The sequence below is a fragment of the Talpa europaea genome (genome assembly GCF_964194135.1).
Source record: "Talpa europaea genome assembly, chromosome: 9".
In the NCBI taxonomy this organism is placed as follows: Eukaryota; Metazoa; Chordata; class Mammalia; order Eulipotyphla; family Talpidae; genus Talpa; species Talpa europaea.
The window spans coordinates 35976488-35998878 of record NC_140076.1 but is presented as its reverse complement, the minus strand read 5'-3'; the positions used below and the strand labels follow the sequence as shown (position 1 = coordinate 35998878).

The 22391-nt window shown below is 42.5% G+C and overlaps 1 protein-coding gene across 5 annotated transcripts in view; it reads left to right on the top strand.

Annotated features, from left to right (window-relative positions):
* Positions 1 to 22391, top strand: part of KCNIP1 (potassium voltage-gated channel interacting protein 1) — a gene marked incomplete at both ends in the record, with an annotated part of 340104 nt that overhangs the window by 299788 nt on the left and 17925 nt on the right. Inside the window, one exon of one of the 5 annotated variants that reach the window (XM_084241585.1) lies at positions 2115 to 2223. The exons of the other annotated variants lie outside the window; for them this stretch is intronic. Coding sequence (XP_084097711.1) covers positions 2115 to 2223 — 109 coding nt within the window. Of the gene's footprint in view, positions 1 to 2114; positions 2224 to 22391 lie in introns of those variants that run through there. 5 annotated transcript variants of the gene reach the window in all.

Sequence of the window (22391 nt, the reverse complement as noted above, 5' to 3'; positions counted from 1 at the left end):
GCTCTTATCTGGATATGCTAATACCTAAAATCTCACTAAATACCTAAAATCCCACTAAACCATTGGGTGAACATTACACTTGCTAGGACTCACAAGAGATGAAACATGGTAAGTCAGGAAAATCTCTGTGCAGGTAAATTTGTCTGGCTTCCTTCTAGGCAGGCAGGATTAATGGTACAGTGATGTCCTAGTAAAGCTGTCATGGTGTGGAGGAGGAGGATGGGTCCAGTTATACGAGTTGCCAATTTCCATTACATTAATATTCCTACTGTGGCTGATTTCAAGCCACCAAATGTTTAACCACTGCCTCACTCATTTCCTAAAAATTTAGCAATCAGCTTTCACTAATTAGAACAAGTTGACTCCAGGATACCACTGCCCAAGTACTCGAGGTTGGAGATTGATAAGAGGGGAGATGCAGGCAGAGAAGAGAAGAATTTACTGAGTCATATTCACATATCTAAGTCAGATGTGTCCCCCTTTCACAAAGGAGAGGAAGGGGAGACCAGCCTTTGTGTTTAGTTATTGCTGTTATCTAAAATCAATTACATGCATACATGGGAGAAAATTTCAATAATGTGTCTTCCTCTAACCCCAGATCCCCAGTTCTTCTCTCCAGAGCCAACTAAAATTCTCAACTATCAGTATTATCCTTCTAGAAATATATCATATATATATATATATACATGTACATGTGTGTGTATGTGTGTATGTGTGTGTGTCCCTTCTCAAAATGTAATGTACTAAACAATTTATTTTTTCACTTAATAATATAGCTTCAGTATTCTTCCAGGGAAGATACATGAATGTGTTGTATAATTTATAGTATTCTTTTATGTATGCATAAACCAGTTTCTTCATGGATGAGCATATAAGTCTTTTTCAGTCTTTTGCTATTATAAACAACTGATGCACTGAAAATACACACACACAAATACAGACTTCACTATCTGTGACATTTCAGAATCAAAAAACACTTTGTTTTTTGATCGATTTTTCCCTCCTGAGAGGTTGTGTGAATTTACACTCCCACTAAAAAGTCAGGAAAGTGCCTTTTCCCCATATTGTTGCCAACATTATTAGCAATTACTCAATTACTTGAGTGTATCCTTGAAATCTGAGACCAGCATTTGAGTTCATCATCTGTTCTCACACTTGGCATGGATTCCCTCATTTGCTATAGGTTTATTCACAGAAAAGGAAACTGTGCTTCATGAAGAGCAAGGAATTTTCCCAAAGACAGATCTTTGTGACCTAAGTCCCCAATCTCCCCTCTACAACATATTGACCACGTTTTCTCACCGGGTTCACAGCTGACAACCCAGCATAGAAAGAGGGTAAAGTTCCCCACCAAACCCAAAAGCTTAAGACACACCAATCACATCACTCTTTCATTTCCCTGTCTGTCTTTTGTTTTATTTCCAGAAATTTTGCTCATTCACTGCTGCCCAATAATCATTTAGCCTGACCAATCTAATTATCATAATTTCTGCTGCTGATATGAAAGCTGCCAAAAGACAAATATAAAGATAGACTCAGTCCAGTTTACAGTCACTTTCTTGGTGATACAGTTTCCAGGGGCACGTTGTGAAGTCTATTCACAGACCATCTATATTCCAGAATAAGCTTGACTGGCTTTTCACTGGAAAAGTGAAGACAAATTGTTGTCTCTTTGAAAAATAGCCTTCACCTCTCAATCGCTCTCAGATGGAAAGCCGTAAGTCTCTTCCTTTATGTCTTTGAAAAAGCCTACACTCAAACACAATTCCTCTGAGTCGCTGAGAATATATATGCCAGGAGACACTGCCAATTATGGTTACTCTCAGGTAGCAGATGTTTAGGGGTTGCTTCAACAATTGTGGACTGCCTTGGGAAAAGAGGAAATAGAAGCAAAGATTACTATGAAACAACTGTAGATTGCCAGCTAGGAGGAGGAGAGATAAGGGTGGGGGGGGGGGGAGTTGGGGGAGAGTGCAAGGGAGGGAGGAGAGAGTGCAATGACTGGTGAAAATAAACCCTGCACTTAGGAGAACAGCGGGAGGGAGGCTCAGAAGCTGGTTTTCCAGCTTTAAATGCCTGCCTGGCATCTGGCTGGTGTGCAGTGTTGTCTGAGGATGTGGGCGGAGGGCGAGTCGGAGGGGCTCCAAACATTGGGAATAGTGGTGGTCGTGTGTTCCTCTCTGAAACTTTTGCACTACCTTGGGCTGATTGACTTGTCAGACGGTAAGCAAACCCTCAAGCTTCCCGTTTTATTTGAATGTGTTTTTCGGCTTAGACTGTTGTGAGAGTAGTTTAGGAAATGCACAGAAAGTACCGCGAGAAGATCTGACAGATTTGAAAAAGCCGGGCTGAATCAGAGTGGTATTGATCCCGCCTTCCTCCGAACCCTGGGCGATGCGCTGTCCGTGGTGCTGAAATGTCGCACCTAGAGCGTGGGGGACTTTAGGGACTTTAGTGGGGGTAGGATCTTTTGACCCCGTGTGCATGCGAGTCTTGGTAAATTACTAGCTGTTTCCGACTAGCACAGTACATCACATTCTTCTCTAAAAGTGTCTGATAACTATGTTGTTGGTAAAAGTCAATGACTTTTAAAAAGGTCACTATGTTAATTAAATTTGTTTAAGAAGTAGTAGGGAAGATTATGGTGGTAAAAAAAAAAAAACTTGCAAAATCTAGCCAAAGTGCCTGAAAATTGGAAGGCATTTAACAAATGTCAATTATTTTCTCCAATCCTTAACCCTCAAACTTCACTAGAACTCTTACTCTAAAGCTTTGCCCTCATCAACAGTGATTTCAGTTTCTATTCCTTAATGAGAATGTAGCTCACAATTTAAGTTAACCATGCTTTGATGACTAGAAAGTTAATAGTTTGGTTTCCAAAGTTAAAGAAATTCAAGAAATGAAGAGTATTTTCTCCTTCTTTATGACATTTGCTCCAAATAGAATATGGATTGTACGATTTTTATCCTTAAAATTAGAATTCCAACTTTGGTGAACATTGCATTTAAATAACCCCAGTCTCCAGTAATTTGTATTCATGAGAATACAATATGTATTCCATGTATATTCTTTTTTAACTGCATAGTGTAGATAGACTTCCTCTTCCAAGAAGCATCCGTGCCATAGCCATACATAGTAATGAAATATATTTGTAGACAAAGAACTAGCCAGAGCTGAGGCAGACCAGAGACTGATGCAGGGTGATGTGGTTGTATGAGCTTTAAACTCACTCAAGATCCAAGAGGCTAGTTTCTATCAATGTTATTGTTTAAAATGGTCAAATCATTTTTTAAAATCTGGATCTTATTTTCCTTATAAATATATCAATTTCTTATATCTTTTGCATGGAATTCTAGGATTACTGACAGACTTCTTTATATTCAGTTTTGTGGTGGGGTGGTAAGCCAAACTTTGTGTCCCTCATCCTGATTCAACAAGACTAGCTCTAACATACCTGTTTTATATGTTAGCCCTACACATAAGAGCATTCTGAGCTTTAGTTAAAGTTTCGTGAATCTATGATTCTATGAGTCCATGGTTCACATTCCCTGAAATTTTGAAAACTGAATCATATTCAAAAAACCTTTTTCTTTCCTAAAATCCTTCTAAAATCTAACAGTTCTGTATACAAGTAGAGATTATTTCTGGCCTCTGTCCCTTAGATGTGCTCTTATAAAACTCAAATCCAGTTTAACAACCATAATAAGTAAAATCTCTGTTCCCCACTAGAATCCAAAAGAATACATGAAACCACTTACTTAGGGTTACATAGTTAATAAAGCAGAGAACCAGGATTCAGACTCAAGCTGTCAGGTTCCAGTGCTCATGCTTTTTCATGAGAAGTATATAAATAGAAATTATTTTAACCAAAACCTTGGCCTTGCCAAAGGGAAAGACTGAGTCTTGTGGGTCACTAATTTGAATGAAGGACTGAGCTAGAGTTGTGTAGTTATAATGTATTTAGTAGCATATATTTGGATATATGTTGTTTGGTTATATGTAGATCAACCTCCCTTGCACTCACTGGTTGTTTTCAGTAATCAAATTTTCAGAATGCTTTATGGGAAAGGTAACTTTTTCTCTCATTGCAGCATGGTTGCCTGCTTTACCAGGCCTGGTCGCCAAAAACACATTGGCACCAGAATTGAAATACAGAAGACCCAGTCAGTTCCAATCTGGGTGCATAGCTACAGTTCTCAAAGGATAGACATAACTCCCCTACAGATAACAAAATAAAACAAAAAAAAAAACCAATAATGGCCAACCAGTCCACCAACTGGCAGTCTCAAAGGCACTATGATGTGCCTGACTCAAATGTAACCTCGAGCCCTAGGATTTTTCTATGGAAACAAAATATGGTTCCTGAGAAAATCTGGGTCATGTCTACAAAATATGATATACTACAAAGTGGGCCCATCTTCGGAAAACACACTCCCTATGCTACAGTCATATAATTCATCACCTGGTTCATCCAGATTGACCAATTAGTATGGGAATAGCAGAAGAAGGAATGGAAGGAGAGAGGGAGGGAAGCAGGGAAGGAGGGAGGGGAAGAGGAGAGGAAGAAAGAGAAGAAATAAATGGTTTCAAACTCAAGTTTATCAAATTCTAAAGTCAGGGCTTTTTCTACTCTGCCACACTGTTCAATATAATGAAAATATATAAACATCAGGCAGCCCTCAATTTAAATTCTGCCAATATTTGTTATCATGGATCTGAATAAACCAGGTCACCTCTCCCATTAGTTACAAAAAAAAAAGTGACTACCAGTAGTATCTTTTTCATAAAATTGTTTTAAAAATTAAATAGAATTCTATTGGTCAAGTACTTAGCACAGCACCCAGAATAGAGCATTAGAACAACACATCAGTGTCTAATGTTGATGTTGCTACTATAGTTTACAGGCCCAACTCCCTGTCCAAAGAGAGCACTGCAAGAGGAGGCTCAGCCATTTTTGCTTGCTGGGTTATACCTGGGCCTTTTCCATGACTTAGCTCTAGTGAAGCCAGTCTAGTAAATCAAACTTCCCAACTCAGAGCTTTGCCTCTTTCCACCTATAACCCTGGTCCTTATACTGCACTTCTGTGAAGCTTTTGCTGAAACCTTTCAGGATCTACCCTTCTGGCCACAAGGACGACCAGCAGATCATCAAGTGTTAGTTCCATCTGATAAGAGCCAGAAGCAATGATGTATTTCACATTCCATGCTTTACCTCTAAAAGTTAGACCATGTCCATTTCCTCTGTGAAGTCAAGGGTTAAACATAGCATGAATCATTGTTCAAACTCTGAAATTAGGGGAAGCAAGTTTTGCCTCTAGGAGATTAACACCAGACAGACAAAGGAGAGGTAGAAATTTGACAATTCAGGGAGGCAAAAATTCCTTCATTCATTCATCCACTCATTTATTTATGCATCGATTGCCCCCAGAATAGATGCTGGAGATACAAAAATCAAAAATATTTGTTGCTAATCTCAAAGGACACTCAAAATCTAGTTTGAAAAACAGCCTCATATTTGTGATACAGTATATATGATATGGAGCAATAATAAAAGCTCTGTGTGCAGCCTTCAGGAAATAGGCTATGCATGGTCATATGTATCCTTCACAACAACCCTGTGAGGAAAGTACTACTATTTTCTCTACTTGACAGATAAAGAAACTGAGACCTAGAGGGGTCAAGTAACTTGTAAGTTGTGCAACTAGTAAGCAGCAGAAACACACAACAAACTCATGCAGAAAGCTGTGCAGTTGAGGAAACCAGAATCAGGCATTAAGGAAGGCACAAGAGAAGGGAGAATTGAAGATTTTGAAGGTTGAATAGATTTATAGGCCAAGATGAAGAGAAAAGTCATTTCAAGAAAAAAAAGAATACTATATGTATTTAGAAGTACATAGAGGGGTGAAAAAACCACATTGAGAGAAAGACTTCTGTGACCCTGGGAGCTGAGGTATGTCCTCAGGAGGGCGGGAGATGATGTCAAAGATGGGGATGGAAAAAATGATGCACATTAGGTTAGAAGCCTCTTGCTGGTTGCCTAGCTTCTATTCTGGTCCAGAATGATCTTTTATTTTTTTTAAAGATTTATTTATTTATGCATGTAAGAAGGGTACAGGCCAGGAGGTGCATGGGGGTTGGGGGTTGGGGGTCGGTGAGAGGATTCACCAGAGACAGAGCAGGGAACAGAATAGGCAGATTGACCGAAGTATACTGTCGAGAGGAGCAGCAGACGAGTCAGGAAAGGTCTACTGCGCCATGTGGTTTGCTCCCTGGCCATCCAAGGATAGAACTTGTGTTGCAGTGGCTGCAGACAGCTTCATAGGTTGCATCTTAACCCCTTGCATCACCAGGGAGGCCCAGAATGATTTTTTTTAAATATACATCAAATTGGGTCACACCTCACATTCAACATTTCAATCATTTCCTATTACAATGAAATATCCATTGCCCTACCATAGGAGGGGTTTTTGTTTGTTTCTATAGCCTCCTTGTCCCTACCCACTCACTGCTGTACTCACACACATTCCCTCCCAACTCAGGTGCTCTGCTCTCACTGTTGTGCTGCCAAGAACATACTCCCTTTTGCTCCTCCCTTTACTTTTCCTACTTCCCATCCAGATCATAGCTCAAGCATTTCTTCTGACAGATTCCCTCTAGATGAGACTAGTCTCTCCACTGTAAGCTCTCTCTCGGTGTAGGTTGTATTTTTCTACAAGAGTACTCAATCCAATGTGTAACTTTCAGTGTATGTGTGATAATTGGTTTGGCATCGATCTTCCTTGCTCATCTATAGCTCTAGAGGTAAGAATCTTTTGTACTTTGCCCTCCATGGATTCCCCACATAGTACCTCCACCAAGAGCAAACATTTGTTGGATGGATGGATGGATGGATGTCCTAAAAACAAAAGGGTGAATTGGGGGGATGGCCTAACTCATGAAGCTAGTGATTATGCCTGTCCTGTTTACCATATATTCCTTATGCCCAGCATAGTGTTGAATGAATAAACAAGTAACTTTATGAGTGATGGCCCCAAGCAGGGAGTTATCTCTAAAGCTTCTTTATACCTTGGAATATTTGGGATCCCAACACAAAGGCTTCCAACTTCAACAGCAAAGACTCTATACCCCAGACACATAGTTACTTCTTGCTCCTCTCCAGTGGACTTTTGCTTTTCTCCAAAACCTTGCTCCTTCTTTATTTCCTCCTTCGCATATATCCTAAATATTGAAGCTTGCTATTCCCCTCTTGGCCTGCCCTGGGGTGACCCCCTGATATTTCAGAGAATATTCCAGGAGTAGAATAAGTTTCCTACTTGACAAATACTAAGTAAAAGCTGGTGAATGAATGTGCAAACTAATCGCCATTCCTATTCTTAGTAAAGGATCTAAGAAACTTTTCAATTGGTTTCTTGGCTTTCTATCCATTTCTTCTTAGATAGGAAAAGAATACTTTGCCAATAGATCTGGACAGCAGCCTCAGTCCTGTCTCTCAGGCACACCAATGTCCCTTTCTGGCTTCACCCAAATGAACTGTAAAATAAGCAGTTTCAGTTAGATAAGTGGTTTCCAAATGGTGTTCTGAAAAATCCTCAGAAGAACCACCATATTGGATTTGGGAAAGGAAAAAGACATTCTCCTTATCTCCCCACTTTAACCAAACATCTGATTGCTTTCATCTGTTTTACATACTTAGCCTCAGGCAAAATTTCCTCTGATTAAAGAATTCTTTGCCTTCATTGGAGTCTGAAAACCACTGTAGAGTAGTTATATATTAAACCTTGAAATTTTCATAGGTCCATGTATCCACTCTATGTAAAAAGATCAGTGATATTCTTGCTTTCAAAGTGGACAGAGGGCTGTGCTCAGCCAGGACCACAGTAGTTCTCTATGGCATCATCATCATGACAACTATCTCACAGGATGCTAATGGTTACACTGGGCCTGTGCCATAATCCTCGGGACACTGGAGCCAGCAGCAGCCATAAAACACAGAACTAATGACTGATATTTCTTTTCTATTAACTGCTAGACCGAATAGGTTGAGGGAGTGTTGCAGAAGTTAAGGCCTCATGCTACCAGTAGCAAAAGGGATATTTCATGGAATTTCTTGCTGGAATAAAACTTAAAGGACATGGAAATGATAATGGAAATCTGGTGGTGGAATTAACCCTGGAATTGAAGTCAGAGGCCAGAATTTAAACCCCAGCTCTGCCATTTGCTGACTGATGATTTTGGATATGGTATTTTATACACTTGAGACTTAGTTTCTTAATCCATAAAATGGGATAATAAAATATACTTTGAAGGATTTTGGGGGGATTAATTGTAATGTGTGAGACCATTTGGCTCAGTACTAACATTGTATAAATTTTCCACAAGGGTCCAAAAAGGGGAAGAAATTTGCTCAAGGTCACTTCTCTAGGTCACATAACACTGTCATTATCATCAAATTGCCCACAGCTCAGCATCACCATCATCTGAGAGGCTTCTAGTGCCCCCAGAACTAGTGAGTCCCATGACGCCTTCTGAGTCAGTTCCCAACACTTCAGGGGCATGACCCTGGAGGGGGCGCTGAGACACCACCAGAGAGTCTCACACCCAGGAATTCAATATAGAAAACACATTAAGACCTGTTTACATGGAAGCACTGTTTATAATTATTGCTCCCTATGGGATATTCCCCCACTGATTCCTCCAATCCTGTTTTAAACTGCTCCACTAATAGAGCTTTCCTGGCTTCCCTGGGGAGACATTCACAGATGCTAATAGAGACATAATTCAAAAATTGCTTGATATACATGCCCTCAATTTTCCCCAAGAACCACCTAAGTAAAGATCCCCAAACATGCAATGTACTCATTGGCCAGAGGCAATTAAATGTGCATGTTTTTAAATGTAAGGCTGCTACCCAGCCAGGCCTGCATTAGCTGCAGCTGTCATGGCACTTTATCCTACTAAGGTCCCATGCAGGCCAAGTGCAACAGGAAAGTAGGTTACTAGATGAGACCCCTGGAGAACCCCTCCTCTAAAGTATCCACTCCAAGTCTTTCCTGAACCTTTTTAGACAAGGTAAAGAGGCTTTTTTAAAATCTCCTCCAGGCTGGAGAAGCTGAGAACCAAGGCTGAGCAGCTCCAGGAATAGTAACTTCCATCTCTCCTATGTATACAGAGGAAAAGGAAAGCCAAAAAAAAAAAAAAAAAAAAAAAAAGCTGATTACAACATTACAACACTCTGTTGCAACATTATGTAAGCAATGTTACATTACAGAAAGAAAGATCCGGCTCCAGATCCCAGTACAAGCCCTTACTCTCTATGGGACCCTGGGAAAGTTGCTAAAGCTTTCTGAGTCTTAGCTTGTCCAAGGGCAAATTGGGTATGCTAATATCTCCTCTCAGGATTGCTGAGAGGATAAAAGGAGATTAGCAAATGTGAAAGTACTTGGTATTGCCTTACACAGTAGGTATTCAATAAACTTCTTTTCTGAAAATCTCTTTCCTAAAATCTGAATGTGGAGAGCAGGGATGTACTTATGTGCTTGTTAAACACATAAATGAATGTAAATCAAAGCCTAAACTTAACAAAATAGAAGATGAAAAGTAACTAGGACTCATTAAAAGAAGTTTGACTTACCACAAACTAATAAACTTAATAAAACTTGTTATCTCGAGAGGAAATTCATAAAAATTGAAAATAGCATAGGTTCAAGGTGACATTAGAGAAATTTCTAGAGATAAGAGCCATAGTTGATTAATAAACTAAAAATGTGGAGAGAACTGCCCAAGGATAGAAAAGTAGGACTCCACTGCCTCCACTCCTTACCCCTGCTTTTTACTGCCAAAGGAATTGAAACCCTAAGAAGAGAAATACCAAGCCCAACAAAGAATGTTGGGTGTGGTTCAGGTCCTTTGCCCTGTGCTATCCCCTTGGGGACAGACCAGCCATCCAACTCATTGTCCCTTAAAGATGGAACCAAAGCCCCCACCCTGTTCAGCACCTCACCCTCCTCACACAAGAATAAACAGGAGGGGAATAGGAAGGACCCAGAGCCCACCCACTACATGCCAAGTCTGAGATACCCACCTGGTCCTCAGGAAGATCCTGAAAAAGGAGTATCCTTTATACATGAGGAAATGCCATTGGGCAGAAGCCAAACATCAAGCCTGTGACAGGCATGGATTCAAGCCAGTATCTAGATCTTTCTTATATATATATATATATATATATATATATATATATATATATATAATTTATTTATTTTTATATTCCCCATACAATTGCACCCCCTTATTTTTTAATAGAGGCATGTTTTTATTTATTTATTTTATTTGTTTGTTTGGTTGGTTGGTTTATACATGCACTGGATACAGTCAGAAGCGCGGGAGGGTGAGAGAATTCACCAGAGCCAGAGTGGGGAGCAGAGCAGGCAGAAGGACTGAAGTACACTGCTGAGGGGAGCAGCGGGCGGCAGGAGAGGTCTGCGCGCCATGTGGGACCCTCCTCCAGTGGCAGGGGAGCAGCTGGGAATCGAACCGGCGCCACAGAGGCCACGGGCAGCTTTGCAACCCAGCGCTCAACCGCTGCGCCACTGGGGAGGCCCTGCACCCCCTTATTTTGACCCCCTCTCTCCTTTCCCCACCCCCCCCACCATTGTGTGTCTCTGGTTTATAGTTGTTTGTTGATTTTGATTTTTTTCTGTCTTATAGTTATTCTTTTTCCTGGTCCCTTATTTAGGTATCTAGATCTTTCTATTCCTCCACCTTTATAAATCAGGCCTCTGACCACAGAAGGCTCTCTATCAATGTGAACTGATTTGAATGGGCATGAATGAGTTCCAATCAAACCATAAATACTTAAATTTTTCAATTATACAAAGTATTTGAAAGATTCCATACGTTCTGTCATATAATGTAAGCTACAGTCACTGCAGCAGATAGTTCTGATTTTTGCTTGGGGAGGGATTAGCAAGCAGAAAGTTAAAGAGCCTTGCAAGGGCAGACAGCTGGGAGGAGGAAAAGCAGCAAAACACAGGCACAGATAGTTCTACCCAACTAGCCCCATTTCACCTGGGCTGATCCTGGGTGATACCTCTGCAGAAACCCCAGTTAGAAGTGCCCCAGTTAGAAGTGCTCCAGTGCATTCCTAAGGAGAACCTCAAACTCTTGGGGCAGACCTAGCATAAATGAGAATCCCAGTTTGACCCCTCTGGGATGACAGATCTATTGCTGACAGATAGAGAAAAGGCTGAAGTGCTCTCAGCCAAAGACCTCAATTTATCTTCAGGACAATTTTAATTGGAAACCTCGCCTCGCTACTGCCCACTTTTTCAGAAGTAATTAGAATGCTAATCTATAAGAAAGATGTCTATTAAAAATAAATTAATAATAGATAATACATTTCAGCTTACAATTTTGAATAATATGGCCATCCTGTCTTAAAGTAAAAATTCATATATTTTTAATAAGCCCAAGACATGTTTTCCAACGAACCACAGATGGTTCATTTTTATTATCCTGTAAAACGACGTTATGGGTAGATTTTTTTTTTAAAAAAAAAAGGGAGGGAAAACAGAACTTTAGAGCTGTTTTCTTTTTTTTAAGATTTATTTATTTATGCATACAAGAGCTGGGGTGAAGGCCAAAGGTGCGTGCCGGGGGAGAGGATTGGGGAACAGAATAGGCAGATCTACTGAAATACACTGCTGAGGGGAGCAGCGGGCGAGACAGGAGAGGTCTGCTGCGCCATGAGGGTCAGCTCCCAGGCCGGCTGGGGATTGAACTCGAGCTGCAGCGACTGTGGCTAGCTTCATAATGCTGACGCTTAATCCCTTGTGCCACCAGGGAGACCCCTAGAGCTGTTTTCTTTTGGAGATCCCCAAGCACTTTCAAGCATCGGGTCTCCCTCCTATTATCACAGAGACTGGGATGGAAGAGGACTTCCATCACCTTATAAGACACCGTGGATCTCAGGACGTTCATCCCCAAGCAGACAGAAGCAGTGTGGCAAAATAAAAAACAAACACAATTAAAATTTCTACCCTATCACTTGATGACTGATAACCAAGCCCTACTGACCGAGAGAATGGTATTTATAAAATCATCATCATATGATTATTTAGAGAGTATACAATGCAGGGTGTGACATGTTTTACATGTAACCACTTGAAAGGGTCTCCTTAAATGTCCTTTCAATATCTAGAATCATAAGGAACATCTGAAGCTGTTACATGTATGTGCCCATGCACATAACCTAGCATTGTTCCTGCAGGAATAAATGTGTTCCCTCCACTTGACAAAAATTTGTGAGTTCATACACAAAAAGCAGTTTGGAGAAGATATAATGTGCCATTATGAATGACACATTCATTTGTGTAGATGAAATGTGTAGAAAATAAGGGTGGTAATGCTGACCAAAGACAGGTCAGTATTAACTATGCCTGTTCCTCTGTCACAGTCTATTGCTGGGGCAAAGGGACATAGCTCCAGCCTTCCCCACTGCACAACACAGTTCCACCATCCACCCAAATGCTCATGCTGGAAATCTTCCTTGTCACCTCCTGATTCCTTGTCACACCCCCTTCCCCACATCAGCAAATCAGGACGATTCTCTCTGCCAAGAAATTCATAATCTCCCTCTCAATGTCTCCTTCAAAGTTAACATCATCTCTCATCCAGTTGCAATGCACTGCTAACAGGTCTATCTTCTGTATCTACTAGAAAAGCAGCAAGCCAGCAAATCCTTTCATTGACATTTAACATGCACCAGAACCTATGCTAAAAAAAAAAAAAAAAAAAAAAAAAAAAACAGAGCAAAACCATTACATCATCTCAGAAGTCCCCTACTTGCTTCATTCAGTCATTACTCCTCAAAGATAACTGCTTGCTTGACTACTAAAGCTGAGATGAACTTTACTTGGTCTTGGTCTCTACATTGAGCCACATTGTTGGGTTCTGTGGTAGTTAAATCATTTACATCACTGTGTAGTATTTCATTATGTGAACGTGGTAACAATTTGTGGTTTATTTTACTGCTGATGGACACTTTGGTGAGTCTCTGCCTGGGGACAATTATGAGCTTAATACCTCTGCTTCCTATTGTTTTAAAAATAAAAACCCAAAGTTGACTGATCTATCAGTTACCATCTTAACTGACACCACTTCCTCTGTGTCATTTTGTTCCATGCCTTAGCCTCCACTTAGCTCCCCAAAGGCCAAGTTCATCTCCTGTCACATCCTTGCCCATGCTGTCCTGGAAACTGCCTACTACTCTCTTACCTTTAGCTCATATGTCTTCTTCCCCCTAATTTAAATTAGATTCCTCCTGGTTTTTCTTGCTTACACTGCCCACTCTTTTTCTTCAGGCAAATGAAGACAATTCATAATGGCACATTCATTTGTGTGATTATTTAACATGCCACGCAGAGGAATTGCTTGTCTGGCTTATTTGTGACCCTGTTGCTGGCTCCTGGAACAGTGCCTGGCACAGAGCTGGCACTCAATCCATGTTTGTCAAATAAGTCATCGAACTTGCCACACCCTCAAGGAGTCCATGGCCAAGAGACAGAAACCTTTCTGTATCCACCATCCAAAGTGATGGGTACTGCAGGAGGGGGGCTGTTCGTGCTGGTGCTGTCTGGTAAAGACAGGAAAACTTGCATTTCCAAGGAAGTGGCCCTAGAGATGATATTTGATAGAAGGTTGCACAATCCCAGCAATCAGCATTCACATTAGAGACTAAATAGTGCCCCCTGGAGGTGTGCAATGTAATGAGATAGAATTCAAAGAAACCCAGAAAATGACCCAGCAAAGAGAGAAAGAAATCAGGCAGATGGAGGTAGGAAATTGTGCAAAGGTATGAAAGTGTCACTCAGGAAGTTATGTTGGGGGGACAGCAAGTAATTCTAGAGAATGAGTGAATGAATGTATGTGTGTATATGTGTCATAGCAACAGGAGGTAGGACAGGAAGCAACAGACAAAACTTGAAAGCTTAATAGGGAGCAGATCAGAAAAGACCTTGAATGCCTTATTAAAATAAGCATGGCCTTTCCCCTACAAGCAATGGGGAGCCACGGCAGTCTTTAAAGTAAGGGATGGATTTAGATGTTTTTCCTTTGAACACTTTATTTTCTTCTTCCCGAGATCTTCTACACAGGAGGTTCCTGAAAACCTCCATCCTATCCTGCCCCTGACCCACAATGTCACACACACACACACACACACACACACACACACACATACACACACACACACAGAGCTCCCTTCCCATCTAGTAAGCTCCCACTCCTGAGGGCCTGCACTACAGCAGAGCACCCAGCCACTCCCTCCTACAGCACCAAATAGCTCCCCCTGTAGCACTTCTCAGCACTGTAATTTTATGTTTGTGTCTGTGATTTTTTTTTTTTAAGATTTATTTATTTATGCATACAAGAGCTGGGGTGTGGGCCAGAAGTGCAGGCCGTGAGAGGATTCACCAGAGACAGAATGGGGAGAACAGGCAGACTCACTGAAATACACTGCTGAGGGGAGCAGAGGGCAAGACAGAAGAGGTCTGCTGTACCATGTGGGTAGATCCCTGGGCGGGGATTGAACTCATGCTGCAGATACTGTGGACAACTTCATAGCGCTGTGGTCAACCCCTTGTGCCACCAGGGAGGCCCAGTGTCTGCAATTCTTAGGTTACATCCCTAAGAATGCACCAAGCTGGAACCTCATTGGAGACAACTACACCTGTCCTTGTTCACCCCCATAACCCCACGGCCTGAGAAAGAGGCCGACACATTGCTAGATACCCCTGAGAACAACTGCTTCCCAAAGTTCCCTCTGCCTGTTCATACAAAAAACCCACTGGAGGGTCAAGCCTATAAGCTGGAGGGTGGAGCTTGAGGTAGTCTGTGCAGGGATGCCAGTTAATGAAAGTGAGTCCCAATGGAGTTCATGCCCAATGCTCCAGCTCGGCAGATGAGTGGCACTTTGAACCCATGTGTATCTGATTGCAGAACCAAACTCAATAATTGGACATATTTTCTGTAGTTTTGATGGTCTGGGGCCTTGATCCTAGACAGACTGCCCCTTCCAGATCTAGCTAATTCCTAGGGATAGCAAATGTCTCCCCTGTGAGTATGCCTTTGATATACACACAACAAATCCAGAGCCCACACCCCCAGCCATCTCCTTTATCTAACTTTCACACATCAAGCCAATGTTCCTTCTGCCCTAAATCACCCCAGGACATACACTGGACAACCAGGGACCACCCTTATAGCCCTGACAAAATCATTCAAACTTTCCTGTCCTAAGCTTAATCAAGGTACCTTCTTGGCCTTGCCTACTCCTTCCCACAAGAGCCCCAATGAAATCTCTTGACCTGCTCTCCCCTCTGACTCCTCTCTGACTCCTGACCGACCTTGGTGCTTCTCCTGTGTGGGGTGCTGTGCCTCATGGCAGTCATTTCCAGCTCTGCAAATCTCATCATACCTGATTTTTTTAAATCCTGCTACAAATTTTAAAACAAAATTTGTTTTAATTTTGATGCATTCCTATATCCCGACATCCTAACTCGAGAATGTAGCTGTGTGGTGGAATCTTCCTGCTCCTCATGGCTCCACCATGCAGGAGACACACAAAAAAAAATTGCAGAGAATGAACAGGAAGCTCTCAGGAGTTCTCATCTCCTGAGAATCCACAGTAGCCCCCACATCAGGCCTAGGCGAGGAGCTTCTCCAATGGCCTCAGGACCAACCAGCTTTACAAATTATCAACATCTCCCCATTAGCTGTTGCAATATTAAATTGTGTGACTGGAAATGAATGAATAATCCCACGGGCAAGTGAGAGAGACCAAGCAGCGGGGATTTAATAACAAGTACTGCCCTCTCTCCAAGCAGAAGGTCTCCCTAATTAAATATTAAAAATCTATCCACACAGCTACAGAAAAAAAAAAATTGCTTTTTCAGCAGTGTAGCTTTGAGACACTTCCTCAGAAGAACAGGTGCTGTGGGAATGGCCTCTTTGGGACCCGGATGAGGATGCAAGGGAACCACCATGTGACTAGCGTTGCTGAGTACCGGGCACAGGCCTCTCACACACCTGGGCACATTTGGCCTTCATGAGAACCACGTGACATAGGCAAGAGCCCATTCCAGTATCAAGTGGCAAAATTGGAATTTTAACCCAGTTCAATGCAATAAAACTCATGGATATAAGGCAGCAATCCTTATATGGACTTTAGCATCAAACAGACCTGGACATGAGTCTCAGGTATGCTATTTTCTACCTGTGGGGCTTGAGCAATTCATCTGACATCTTCAAGTCTCTGGTTCTTTGTCTTTAAAGGGCAGCTGTGTGGGGCTCACAGGGTTGGAGGAGGGTTACACAGACTTGATACCTAGAAAATGGCTTCTAGAATGTCACTGTCCTGATCAGTGGAAGATCCCACCCTCATGTCTCAGAAATGTGCCTTCCAGAATGGCAGGCATCTTGCTAACCCACTGCCACTGCCTCTGGCCAGGCTCTTTCTCTCTTAGCAGTCTCACGTGTGCTGGTCACACCCCATTCATTGTCTCATTGAAATCTCACAAGAACCCAACAAAATCGGGATCACCCACATCACATCCCACTGTTGAGATGGGGACTGGAAATAGAATGTGTTGCTGAAGTGCTCACCCTCACCTGCCTGGCGTCCCAGCTGCTCTGCAGAGAAGGGACCCCACAGCAGTGATGGCTCCCCACTCCAACCCAATCCCAGGGTTTCTGAGGGCTTCCACATTTGTCCTTGAAGTAAACTTCAACATAGCCTTTATAGATCTCTGCATATTAGAAACTCACACTTCTTATTACAGAACATTTAGAAAATACACATAAGCAAAAAAGAACATAACAACTATCTATAACCTCAACCCTTAGAGATAGCCAGAGCTTAAATTTTATGCATGTTCCAGAGGTAGACAGATAATTTGATAGAGAGATGATTAGATAGCCAGATAGGTAGGTAGGTAAGTAGATAGATAGATAGAAATTTCCTGCTTTTTCTCCACTTCTAAGACTTTTTCTGGGAAAATCATCTAAAATGTGTACAGAGAAACTTGTATCCATTGCTTCCCACCTTTCTAGAGTTTTTCTTCACATCTTTTTTGCATAGTTAATCCTTCCTTTTTCACTACAACTACCAAATCTGTTTCCCCCTGCAGGGTGATGGGCTAACTAAAATAAGGATAAAGGAAGAAGTTACTGATTAGCTGGAAGAAATCTTACAGTTCTAGGAGATGTTGTCTACCTTTGTAGTGCTTTGGATGCCATAGAGTCTGGTCTCCAGCCATGCCTCACTCAGTCTTTGGTATTCTAAATAGGAACAGCAGGCCCCTTGGCATTCCAGGTGAGACTTCAGATCCTTCACATTATAGGTTTTATTAATTGATCTGGAGAAACAGACATTATTCTCTTTCCCTCACTTGCACTTGCAGACCTGGGACTGAGGGTGAGGTCTAAGGACTATTTGATTAAGGGAGGGTCTCTACTGCAACTCTCCTGCATGGAGGGGAAGGCACAAAAGCATTAGGCCAGAGCTGCCCCACAGCCGTTCTCCAGGAAGTCCCTGCTAGTGGGGAGGGACCTAGATGTCTCAGTTGTCTTATGATCAACATCCTCCCTTATTGGGTTATTAATATTATAACACATAACTCTCTTCTGGGTTCTAAAAATAATAATAATAAAGCTCTCTGTACTATACTTTCTTTGCCATTGCCATCCTTAAAACTATTCACATGGACTGCAGGATCTGGCACGATATGGCCTACTCCCACCTCACACTCCTTCATCCCTTGTTTGCCATGTCCCAGCCTCCAGACACACTTCTCCTGGAGAAACCCCTCGTTTTCCCACCTCAAGATCCTTGGAGAGTCTGTTCCCTCTACCCAGGTCTCTGTGCTGCCCCACCTGCTATCCCTCTCATCCTGGCTCAGCATCCAGAGAGAAGCCTCGTGTTAGGGTTAAGTCTTCCTTATTTACATTCCCAGGGCAACCCACACCTGAACTCCATAGCATCTTGCTCAGTTGTGATTCAAAAATTATTTGCTTAACATCTGCCTCCACCAAGTCACTTTGGCTCTCATTTGATTGGCCAGTGCCAGTCACATGGTCACACTAACGTCAAAGAAGCAGGAAGTGCATCCAAACATGCACCTGGAAGGAGAACCAAAATTGTTGATGATGAGCACTAACTGATCACAGAGTATCTTATTATATTTGAAAAAAAAGTTTATTCCACAAAACAACATCACACAAATGCAACTAAACCTCACCAGTTGCACTGGACCCGACATGCCAAGACCATTTTCACTATGAAACATATGGCATCCACCCCCTACATGACCCACCCCAAATGTGATGTTTTTAACCTAAACGTTAAAATGATAAAAGCAATCCATACACATAGCTTTAAAATATTTCCAACAGTAATAAAGGGCAAAAGGTGAAAAGGAAATTGTGTCCTCCCTTATCCTCCCCACTTCATACCCCATGGATGTGATCATTAAGACCAAATCATGTTTCAGGATTGGACATGCAGGCTGGGAGGAGGCTGGGAAGGCTCTGAAGCTGCTTGGGTTTCTTGTATGTGAGATTTAATTTTCAGAGTCTCCTATGATCCAGCTTAAGCTTTATGCTTAGCCACTTTGAGACTGAAATGATGAGACCCACTGCTATCTCCCAGCTAGGAATTTAGAAGGGCTAGGAATTCAGGCCACAGTGCCAATCTGGAAAGTTCCATCAAAACAGCACTCCAGGCTCAGAGGTTGCCACCCGCCACTCCTCAGATTAAACAGTCAGAGCACTGTGATGGCTAATGTATTCACATACTAACTCGGCTAATTAATCCTGACTTGTTCTTCCTCTTAACTATAAACGTCTCTAGCTAGATGTTCTGGCTGAAGGAGTCGGTGTCATGTGGGCTTTCGTACACCCCTCTCAGAGCCAAAGACACCCATGAAGAAGCAGAGCCCAGCCCACCCCCACCAAGTGAGGAGGGGAGTCTGATGAGGGCCTGCTATACCCTGGGCACTTTTTACGTGGTGGCTCCTTTGGTCCTGGAAGGTGGGTGCTGCTATGCCTATCTTACTACTGAGATCGCTGAGTCTCACAGGATGGGACTGAGTCAGGCTCACTGGCTGGTAAACAGCAGGATTCAAGCTTGACTATTTCGACTACCCTCTTTCTGATGCTCAATTGGGTTGCCATCCACCTTCCCTGACCACTCTCTCTATACAAAATAGTGTCACCTCTGATCTGTTATTCTCTAGTCCTGTAACCTGCTTTATTTTCACTTCTAGAACACATCACAGCTTATTCATCACCTTTCATTCAGTTTTATGCCCAGTGCCTAGGAGTGGCTGGCACTCTGCTCAGTAATTGCTTGTTGAGCGAAGAACAGACCAGAACTAAATCCTATTCTGCTAGGAATCTAGAGTCACCTTGGACATGTCCATTCCCTCTCTGATACCCAAAAGCTACATCTATGAAATTTGAGGGTGGGATGAAACCATCTCTCTATGACTCATATGCTCTGTGACTCTGACAACTTGTCACCCAGAATGAAGGCTGCTCTCCTGCTCAGAAAAAGGAAAGAAAATTGGAAGTGCTAAATGGATGACAGAAAGCATGAGGCAGAAGATGAGGGACCCATGAAACTGCTTGGTGTCTCCTCTCCTGCCATCTCATACTGGACCCTGGAAATTCTGAAGTACAGGAATCTGGGATATAGGAATTTGGTGGCTGACTTGCTAAGACAACCTCAGAGGAGTGGACCCTGGGGATGCCAGAGGATGGTCCTTTATGACTCAAAGCATCTGCCCATTGATCTGAGGATGAGAGACTCTTAGCTCTTTTATGCACCATCTTTGTGACATCAGGGATGTCTCATAAGATTTCTGGTTCCATTTTCTTTAATAAAACTGTAACAATAGGGCCTCCCCGGTGGTGCAGCGGTTGAGCGCTGGGTTACGAAGCTGCCCACAGCCTCTGCGGCGCCGGTTCGATCCCCGGCTGCTCCCCGGCCACTGGAGGAGGGTCCCACATGACGCGCAGACCTCTCCTGCGGCCCGCTGCTCCCCTCAGCAGTGTACTTCGGTCCTTCTGCCTGCTCTGCTCCCCGCTCTGGCTCTGGTGAATTCTCTCACCCTCCCGCGCTTCTGACTGTACCCAGTGCTTGTATAAATAAATAAATAAATCTTTAAAAAAATAATAAATCTGTAACAATAAAAATCAAATAAGTTACTAATAGTAAATATCTAATAAGACAGGTAAGATGATGTAAGTACAGTACAAATCAGAATGCTCTCTGGTAAGGCTAATAGTAAGGGCTCAGAAAATGTCATATTTCCCTTTCCTCACTGAACTCAGTTTTCTCCTCTGTAAATGGGAGTAACATTGCACATATATCACAGGAGTAAAGTGATAAGAAAGTTCTTCTGTAAGACATAAGGTTAAAATGGACTAAGAAAGAACCTCTAAATCTACCCTACTCTTGACATGTGCGATGTTAGCGGGATGGAAGCAAATCTCTAAGCATACAAACTTAATCTGTATGAGCTTCTCTGTAATCACAGGGCATCTTTTTTTCTGCATGTTGCTTGAGAACCCCCCAAATAAAATTCTGTCAAGTTCCTAGGTGACCATAAAACACACAAAAGTCACTTGGAAAAACATGGTGTGGGGCAAGGAGAGGGACTGTTACACAGAGATCATGGACTCAAGCGGGTAACGTGGATAATGGTGATGAATAACAGCTGTCTTTGGTCTTAGTGTTGGGAAGGTAATAGGGAGTAGTGGTGACTGCGGTTTACTAGAGAAGACCAGCCCTGTCTAAAGAGAGTGGTTGCTCCTAAGCTTCAACCAGTTTTACCACGTGGGCCCAGCATAGCTGTAACTTCAGATTTCTAAAGTAAAGCCAAAACCCCATATTTTATGTGAAATAAATCCACCTTTAAAGGACATGAGACAACTATACTCTATGGACAGCCAGATTGTGACTTCAAAACTAAACTCTCAAATGAGTAACTCAATCACTATAAGAACTAAATGCTTTCCAGATATTCTTTTGGCCGCTGTTGCCGGACTCTTATTTGCTATTTAGCTCCCAGCAGCATTACACACTTTTAGCAAATAATGAGCACGTACTAAGCACCTACTATGTGCAAAGCAGGTTCTAGTCATTGTGGAGGGAGGGGAAAACAAAAAATAAAAACAAACCAAAAATAGGCACAAGATAGTCTCCCCACCTCCACCCTACCCCAATCCTGGAAATGAAAGTTGCAACCCCAAAGGTAGTCTTTGAGTCCTGGTGGGTGATTGTTCAAGATGACTGGAGTCAGCTGACCACACACTCAGGCAGAGACAGAGATCCATACACAAGTAGAACGTAGCTATCACATAAGACCCATGTCGTGGAGTTGTGAGAACTGTGCTGGAATGATAAACTGTAGACTCTTCCTGATAGCAATGGAATCCTTAGCAGGGAGGTCGATGATTATAGTGGGGCAAATCTGGTGAAGATGGGCCCCCCTACCCTCTTTCTTTCTCCAGGATGAAGCCACTGGGCACAGCTCCAGGAGCCCTTCTGGCTCCCACTCTTCTACTGGTGTCTTTTTTTTAGTCCAGAACAGACACAGAACAGACAGGCAGCGCGGAGCTTCCCCAAGCAGCCACTCGCAGTCTGTGTTTCCTTAAGGGGGGTGAGATCAGGGGGAGGGAGCCTCCATGGTAATGATCTGGATCCTGAAACAATTCAGAGAAGCAGCAGGGCTTTGAAACAGGCAATATTTCCTTTTTTTATGATGGTTTCATTTTACATTTTTATTGGCCCTCCACTGATTGCTCCCGGGCTCTCTGACGGGATGTGAGATGCGCTGACATTTATAGAAATCAATACATTAATAAATCACGAAGTTCATAATGTCTGATTTGCTTCTAAATGAGACAGAACTATTATCACCATAAAGTTGCACATAAAATATGCCCAATTGTGATGTATTGTATCGTCTAATCAAAGGCTTTTGAGTGAATAACCTTTCCCCAAAAGAAGGAAACAATCAAAGCTGAATAACTTCATTAATAATTCAAGGTGTGTCTGCCAAGGCTTCATTTATTAAGTGCACAGTTAAGAGGCTTCTGAGCTGAGTCCTGGAGATGACACCTTGCCATCTCCTGCCTGCCTCTGGGCAGGCAAACACACGTTCCCAGATGAACTGGCTGCAGTGCCTGCATTTGGCAGCTCATGTTCCAGTGGAGGGTAATGTCCAATTCCCTTCTCCAGCTAAGAAATGGACCGAAACAGCACAGTCTTTGACTGTCTGGATTATTAAGGGCAGAGGACATGCAGTCGTGTAGTAATAACTCTAGGAGAG